At 45.2% G+C, this 9,028-nt stretch overlaps 1 protein-coding gene across 1 annotated transcript; it reads right to left on the bottom strand.

Moving 5' to 3' along the window:
• Positions 1–1,309: 1,309 nt before the first annotated feature.
• adoa (2-aminoethanethiol (cysteamine) dioxygenase a) lies at positions 1,310–7,533 on the bottom strand. The gene has a single exon (XM_072557933.1). The coding sequence runs from the start codon at positions 7,449–7,451 to the stop codon at positions 6,654–6,656; it is 798 nt and encodes a 265-aa protein (XP_072414034.1). The 5' UTR covers positions 7,452–7,533; the 3' UTR covers positions 1,310–6,653.
• Positions 7,534–9,028: the final 1,495 nt, after the last annotated feature.

The following is a 9,028-nucleotide window of genomic DNA, read 5'->3' as shown; positions in this document are numbered from 1 at the left end:
AAGAACGTATGGCAAGAAATATTCCAAATCCATCCTGAAGTCTACAGTGAACCTTCTGAAACAATTGTTAGTTTTCAAAGTGTGGAGATCTGTGCAAAACAGGCAGAAAGTTCGATACCTCCTCGATTATTTAATAACAGCTGGATCGCCATACATCGGAATGCATTTAAAACAATCTATTTACATAAAACGTCTTGACACTAATTGTCCGCTTGCTAATAAATAATCTTCAATTAACTCAGTTTTGATTAAGAAGGCACCGTTTTGGCTTTACTGCCGGGGATTCAACACGCACCTGCCATGTCTTACAAGTCTCGCAACAGTGCCTAAACTCAGCATCTCTGGGCAAATTGGACTCTTTTTAACCATTTCCTGTCTCAAGTATTAACGTTGCGCTCGCATTCAGTCTTTGTCTAACGTTCCCAGAACATAACCAATTTTACATGGGAGTATGTATCTCGAATGATGTAGTTTTGCTTAACGCAGTGATTAATCCAGACTACCTATAATAGCATGCAATTCTCTTGCATCTGAAAACATTAACAACAATCTTATTAACCAACTTTTAGTGAGCTATTCTTATGTCAAACCTGGGCGAATTCTTAAAGCAGCTAAAGGAGTTAATTCTAGTTTGAGTCATCACCCTTTGAAGGGAAAAGAACGGATTATTAGTTCACGTAGATTAAAAACTCGTTCACTGTCGAAGAATTTGTACAATTGAACTGGACTACTCATCACTTGCAGGTCAATTTCCTTTATTATCCACTCACAAAATGTTCCTTGCCATAAAGAAAGTTCTTTACATTTTAAGAACGTAATAACATTTTTATAGTAGTTTGATTGACGGACAAGGTTGACTTGATTAGCTCAAGTATGGAAACGGACATTTCAGTGAAGGCAGCGGCACACTGACGATAGTGGACTGGTAGTGTGTACGGTTCGAATTCCACTATGTCAGATTACAGTCAATAAAAGTTAACTCTCCCAACCGCGAGTCTAATCACTCATGAAAAAAAACCACTTGTTTACTAATGGTTCGTAGGGAAAGAAATCTGTCATTCTGACCTCGTCTGGCCTATATGCGACTCCAGCCCCACAGCAATGTGGTCGACTTTCTACAGTCCCCTATCCAATTAGAGATGTGCAATAAATGCTGGCCCACGCAGTGCTATTCACATTCCATGAAGATACAAAAACAAACACAAGTCAGTGACTCTGTTCGTCACATCTACACAGTGATACCAGAGGAGTGAATGTACTTCAACGTGACTATACTTTAAAAATGCAATATTCAATTAAACATTTAATATTGGTTTGTATTTTCATTTATTTAACATAAAACTTAGATACAGGCAGTGCAATTGTTGTACATTTTACAATATTGATATCCTGAATAGATTTTACTGCATATGGTTACAGAATTTTACAGGTTCTGTACTACAGTAAAATGAGGCTACCTTCTTAGCCACTCAAAGACAGAATACTGATTGGTGGCAATTCCTCAAATAAATAATCAGATATTGTTTGATATAGATCAAGACACCAACTTACATAGGCAAATGAAAACCACTAAACTGTGCATCTGAACCAACCTCAGATTTGCTTTCAATCTGTCACTTGCCAATTGATTTTAGTTACCACTTTCCAATAGGAACATAGAGCATGCATTAAAACTGAAGTTTTTTTTAAAAGACAACTGTTAATTAAAGTTAAATTTTATTGAAAAACTACATCCTTGAAGAGTCAAACCATTTTTACTATAACAACAGTTTATAGTTTACGCTGCTTGAACTTTCATTTTTTGGGGAAACAACACTCATTTCCTTAGTGTTTACTACCAAGAGACTTTATAAGGATGGTGGAAAGAATGGAAGGGAGTTAGTCATGGACAAAAGCAATTTTCATAGGTTTTCTCCAGTATTTCCTACAACTGACTGGGAATTGATATTGAATTTCAATGTGAAACATTCCAAATCCATAAAATGTCTTTCCACTATTATGAAGGGGGTAGTGGGGGGTGCGAGGGCTGCATGGACAGAAGACCAGCTTGCACTACTATTTAGTGCATCAGTAACCTGGCAAAATAACACCCACATGCATATAGAGCAGAGTGATGATGGCAACTGATGGCAGAACAGGGTTATGGTCAATCAACCCATTTTATTACCCACTTTATAATCAAAGCACTTCAACAAAGTTTTGAAACACCTGAGATTCATGATTTTATTTCAACGAATTCAAATGACTCGCACTCATTCACATAGCACCATTCAACACATCCTAAAGTGTTTTAAAAGTCAACAAAGTACTTCTGAAAGACACTCACTGTAACAATGTGGAAATGGATGGAAGATGGAAGGACTTAGGTAGAAAACTTCAAAATGCAAGGCTGTGATGATTGGAAATTTTGTTATAGACGGTGCTGTGAAGGGAGTGATCATACTAAAGACAAATTAGATGACACAAACAGAAACATTGAGTTGCTTCAGCTTGCAGCAAGAAACAAAAAGGTTAATGCATGACACGATCTATATAGATGCTAAAAATTAATCTATCACAGTACACTAGGATGAGGAGAAAATGAGAGCTGCTAAGGTCAAGCAATCAGAATGACATCGCATAGGATTTAGTACAGGAAATGTGTATTGTCAGAATGTGATGTGGCATGCTGAAGGCTTACATACAAGCTGCACAGTCTAAGCCTGGAGATCTGGCTGAGTGATTTAGAAGCAAACAAACAATGAGAATGGGACAAATAAAGTTGTAAATGGAATCTTGATTTTACTGTCAAAGAACAAGATCTCACAGTGTGCATGACTGAGTTCAATCTGCTCAGAGGAGAGAAACAATAGGGTGTGCGCAGTATTTTGGCACATGCTGGAATCTCTCCAGCCACTTTACTAATGATTTGATATTGGTTCATAGACAGTGGTGTTAACACCTCAGGCCATATATAAAAATTGACCAGAAGTTAAGCACAGAAGAGGAAGAGGAAGACGAAGCGAACAAGCATGAAATTCTGATAAGGGAGGAATTGATCAAGCACACACAGGATAAAAACCTTAAGACTGGATGAGTTAGGCAGGTCAGGTAGAAATAGAATGCCAGACAGTCAGATGTAGCAGGGAAACCTGAATGACTGTTATTGATCAGGATCCAAATCCTCTGTCTAGCATAGAAGCAATATGACCTGTTAGGTTGCATTCCCCATTTTGGTTCCATTAAAAAAAAATGAACTGGCACCTGAAAAGTACATGGGTACCTTTTAACATCAAAATAATTCAGTGCTTCATTGTTAATTAGTGACTTCTCAATTGCACACACAGATGTGGAGGCGTTTTTAAAGAGCAACTTCCTTACAGAAAGGCCCTTGAAACAAAGAATGCCCATTAGAGGCTGAGGGACAGACTTTACCCAGGATAACAAGCACTTTCCTGTTCTTCAACTAGTACCACGTATCTTTTACATCCATCCGAGGACAGATAGAAAGCCTTGGTTTAAAGTCTCATTCTGAAATATGGTACTTTTGGCAATGTAGCACTCCCTGGAAAATAGGTTAAACTTATGGACTTCTCATTCAACTAAAAAAAGAGCCAAGTTCACAAGCACAGGCCAGGATTATGATATTACCTCTCATGCATTTGTCCAGTTGAAAGCTTACCACAACAAATCTTAAAGAATATTGTTTTATCTGTTATTACAACTTGACTAAACAGAAACATTCCATATTTTTAAAGACCAATTTATATCTTTATTCTATACTGCTGCTCAACTGTTTGGTTCAACTACTATGCTGGTATTTTAAAAAATGCTTTAACTACATTTTAACTATGTAAGAATGATGATGATTGCAGTGCGAAGTAAAGTTGTTGCTGGCTAGGCCTCACCCAAATATTTACTGAAAACAAATATTTACTGAAGCAGAAATGTTTATTTCCAAAATCCTGAACTTCTGTTCATCAATTGAAAGCTTAGTGGAGCAACCACCAGCCATTAATGTGAACCACTCACATTTTCCTATAAACTAACTTTACATTTAGTCAACCCATGCATTGCTTTACTGATTGAACAATCATCATTGCTTCTGGTTTGTGCACTCAGCCTGAACTGCTGTGCTCTTCCAGCACCACTAATCCAGAATCTGGTTTCCAGCAACTGCAGTCATTGTTTTTACCTCTAGTGATTTGGGTCAAAACCTCAGGAGTTTAGATGGCTTTGTACCAAAAGCACTTCAGTTACTACCCAGCAACTCTTAAGATTGCTCATGCATCACTCAAATATGAGAATGAATATTTGGGAATTTGTAATGAAATGAGCGACCACATTACATTTAGAACAATGCTCAGGGTGCTTAAACTTCCAGTATTAACATTTTGAAGAATACAGCATCAGTAAATCACATGCTATACATTTTATTGCTCAAGAATATTTTCTAATAAAGTGAATATCTTTTGTCATATACCTGTACTGATGAAATAGTACAACCTAAAGATAATACATAAAAAGCAAATATGATTTTTACTCCACCAATATAAACAGCATAACTCAGCTAAGTGAACCAAAAACCATATTTCTCATACTCCATTTTATTTATACAATACTGAATAAAAGAAATGGCTAAACGTTTTGTTCTGCATTGTATTTTCAGATGGAGTACTAAATAAACTGCATTGAGGATTATGGAACCACAGCATGCAAAACTACATGGACAACTTTTATTCAACACTATACTTACAAAAAAAAACAACCACTGAGGCAGGACAATTACATAACTTATTTCAATAAGTCCAATTTTCACCTTTCCACAGTTTCATAGCTCTTGCAATAAAATCATATCCACTCCTTAAAGGTTAAGGCATTATTTCAAATAAAAATAATGTACTTCTAATAGTGCAGAACTCAAAAAACCAAAAAGGGAATATAGCAGGGAAGGGGGCACACAATCATAATAGAGCTGCAATGTAGCACAAGGCTGCACAGTCATATCAGACGAGCTTCCAGCAGTGGGGGTTCTGAAAGGAAACATGTCACATGTTGCAGCTGGGTGAATTAAAAATATTTTAGTGGGTATCTTATTTGAAGTTATGTTTGAAAATTATGGCCAACATGAATCGAAAATCTCAGCCCTTTGCTTCTTAGGTTACTGCTGGTTATGAAGTTAGCCTTTGGTTATGTTTCCCTTTTATGGCTACATTTAGTCTTCTTTCCCAATATTTATAAAGACAGTCATTCCAAGCAGATTTTGCAATAAATTGGCATTGTCGATTTAAAAGAAAATCCTACTCCCAGTTTTAAAAAAAAGTTTAAATGTATAGAATAGTCTTGATAACTAATTCTAAATGAGCGCATTGTCACGCAGTCACAGTTATTACATAGTGACTAAACCAAAATAATAGTTTCCAACCCGTTGTCACGTTGCTTTTGAAAATCAAGCCACCATATCAGCGCTAACAAGGAAGTGCTGTACAGAGCTAAACAAACAGTTCCCACAGCCCTCCATATCATCAACGCTTTAATTTCACAGTAGTTTCATGAACATGTCAGTAAGAATTTCTTTGCTACCACTTCCAAAACCTTTCAACATTTCATATATCTGGATGTTGCGAAGAATAACAGATTTTATTGACTAGATTGCTAGCTAACATTGTTAAGGTCAGCATTTTGGAATCCAAAGTGCAAAATGATTCTCTGATAACGCATTTGACGTAGCATCACAGTAAATATACAAGACAAACAGGCCCAGGTGCTGGTAAACAGTATGGGCATTGAACTCCTGATGACTCCTTTCTTAAAAGACTTATGCCAAAATGGTAGCATATATGACTTAAACAAAAACACAGCAGTGCTTAGAGGGGGCGGGTGGTGAATTCTGGAGGCAACTGGTGTCAAAGGAAGCGAGAAATTTTAAGATGTTTGTCCACCTGTACCTTCTGGTGGCTGTCAAGTTCAGGTTGATGACTGCTTCGGAAACAGTTAAAACAGAGTTCATATGAAAATACAGTTGTTCACACATGAATACAAAACATGGATTCATAGTATTTTCTACCAATAGTGTTTTGTTCTTACTGGGAAAAGAAATAAAGTCTGTCCTCAGAAATTTCCATACTTCAGAAAACAACTGAACTCATCAACCTCTACTTCTGAGTATTTATAAAAAGTTTGCATTCCAGGTAAACACGACATTTTGGATGATTAGTTGCACTCTCAATAAAATCACTAGGATGTTTACCAATTAAGTGCTAGTCTGACAATCTGAAAAAAAAAACGCTGGACAGATCCATTATATAATATCTCATATCTTGAATACATATTATACTCAACACAGTTTCCTTCTCTCCTCAGACGCTGCCAGACAGGCTGAGCTTCACTAGCATTTTCTGTATCGAAACTGTTACTGCACAGAATCAATAGATGCGAATGAATACACAATTTTTCTACTTTTAACTTGAAAGGTCCAGGCGCAAAGCTTTGTTTGCATTCCTCTCCAGAAGAGTTTGAGGATATTGGTTTTTGGTGTGGCTATGAACAAAGTTATTAAAGGTTGGGTCGACTCTGCAACAAGAAAAAGAGCATTAACCATGCAGGGTGTAGGGGGCGAAGTGAGCTTGGCTGAAGAGTTTGTGAAGGGTTCTTCACTGTAAATGGGTACATTACTATTCCTTCGTGCTCGCTTCTCGGTCAGGTACCACCTGGGGACCGGGATAAGGTTCTCCTCCGCACCAGAAGTCGGCGGGTTGCGGCACCTCCAGCAGCCAAACGGCCTCCTGCTCGGGGGGAGCTGGGCTGCTGGCTTTGCCCGGCACCGGCTGCAGCACCTTGAAGTAATGACAGTCCCTGCCGGCCTCGGGGTCGTAAGGCGGCGCCAGAATGTCCAGGAAAGCGGCCGGCCCGTTCGGCGCCTCGATCCGGTGCATGTTGCTGAGCCGCGGGGTGAGGAGGCACGGCCCGCTCGCCTGATCCAGGAGGCGGCTGGAGGAGCGCAGCGAGCGGCGGAGGCTGGCCCGCTGGCCCTGCAGCAGGGGCGGGTTGAACTGGACGCCGGCCGCGGCCTGCTCGCCGTCGTCCTTGTCGAAGCACTCGATGGCCACGCTGCCGTAGAGCACCTTGAGCAGGCCGTGCATCCCCGGGTGGTCGTGCAGCGGGATGCAGGCTCCAGCCTGCAGCAGGAACACCCCCATGGAGAACTGCTCGCTCTCGCAGATGTGCATGTAGGTGACCGGGGGCCCGGCCTGCCGCGGGCCCTGGTTCCTGCGGGGTGTCAGGTTCAGATCCTCGGCCTTCACCTTCTCCAGCAGCGAGCTCAGCTGGCTCAGGTTGTCCTGGAAAGCCCCAGGCCCCGGCGCCGAACCGGGCCCGGCCTCGGTCACGGTCAGAGGCAGCAGCTTGAAGGTGGTGCGGGCCTGGCGGGCGATCTTCTGGATCAGGGAGGTCGCCATGCGGTCCCCCGGCATGGTCCAGCCACAAGGGAGGAGGCTGGCAGCCCACTCCAGCGTCCGGCCTCGGACCACGCTCCGGCCCCGGTCAGTGTCCGCCCCCCGGCCCCGGTCAGTGTCCGCCCCCCGGCCCCGGTCAGTGTCCGCCCCCCGAGCCCCCGTCCCCCGGCTCCGGTCAGTGTCCGCCCCCCGAGCCCCCGCCCCCGATCAGTGTCCGCCCCCCGTCCCTCCGCCCCCCGGCTCCGGTCAGTGTCCGAGCCCCCGCCCCCCGGCTCCGGTCAGTGTCCGCCCCCCGAGCCCCCGCCCCCGGTCAGTGTCCGCCCCCCGAGCCCCCGGTCAGTGTCCGCCCCCCGAGCCCCCGCCCCCCGGCTCCGGTCAGTGTCCGGCCCCCGGGCCCCGCCCCCCGGCTCCGGTCAGTGTCCGAGCCCCCGCCCCCCGGCTCCGGTCAGTGTCCGGCCCCCGGCTCCCGCCCCCCGGCTCCGGTCAGTGTCCGAGCCCCCGCCCCCCGGCTCCGGTCAGTGTCCGCCCCCCGAGCCCCGGTCAGTGTCCACTCCCCGAGCCCCCGCCCCCCGGCTCCGGTCAGTGTCCGCCCCCCGGCTCCGGTCAGTGTCCGCCCCCCGAGCCCCGGCTCCGGACAGTGTCCTCTCCCGTCAATCCCCGGACACGTTCTCCGCGCTCCGCACGTCCACAGTCACGTGCTGCCAACCGTCACTGAACGGCTTCAAGGATGATGATGTCATCACGTTGCTATTTGCGTCAAAATGTCTACCCTCCTGGGATTTGTAGTTTCCTGACTCTCCCTGAACCCTGAGGGAGCGGAGCAAGCAGTGTACAGCACCCGCTGCACTGCCTGAAGGTTTACAGTGTACGGCACCCAGTGCACTGTCTGAAGGTGGACAGTGTACAGCACCCACTGCACAGGCTGAAGGTGGACGGTGTACAGCACCCACTGCACAGGCTGAAGGTGGACGGTGTACAGCACCCACTGCACAGGCTGAAGGTGGACGGTGTACAGCACCCACTGCACAGGCTGAAGGTGGACAGTGTACAGCACCCACTGCACAGGCTGAAGGTGGACAGTGTACAGCACCCACTGCACAGGCTGAAGGTGGACAGTGTACAGCACCCACTGCACTGCCTGAAGGCGGAGAGTGTACGGCGCCCGCTGCATTGTCTGAAGGTGGACCATGTGCGGCACCCAGTGCACTGCCTGAAGGTGGACAGCGTACAGCACCCGCTGCACTGCCTGAAGGTGGACATTGTACGGCACCCAGTGCACAGGCTGAAGGCGGACAGTGTACAGCACCCACTGCACTGCCTGAAGGTGGACAGTGTACAGCACCCACTGCACTGCCTGAAGGCGGAGAGTGTACGGCACCCACTGCACAGGCTGAAGGCGGACAGTGTGCGGCACCCGCTGCACTGCCTGAAGGTGGACAGTGTACAGTGCCCACTGCACTGCCTGAAGGTGGACAGTGTACAGTGCCCACTGCACTGCCTGAAGGCGGAGAGTGTACGGCACCCACTGCACAGGCTGAAGGCGGACAGTGTGCGGCACCCGCTGCACTGCCTGAAGGTGGACAGTGTACAGTGCC

The sequence above is a fragment of the Chiloscyllium punctatum genome, chromosome 38 (assembly GCF_047496795.1).
Source record: "Chiloscyllium punctatum isolate Juve2018m chromosome 38, sChiPun1.3, whole genome shotgun sequence".
Lineage (NCBI taxonomy): Eukaryota > Metazoa > Chordata > Chondrichthyes > Orectolobiformes > Hemiscylliidae > Chiloscyllium > Chiloscyllium punctatum.
The sequence above is the reverse complement of the archived record's forward strand: the minus strand, read 5'-3'. Positions and strand labels throughout refer to the sequence as shown.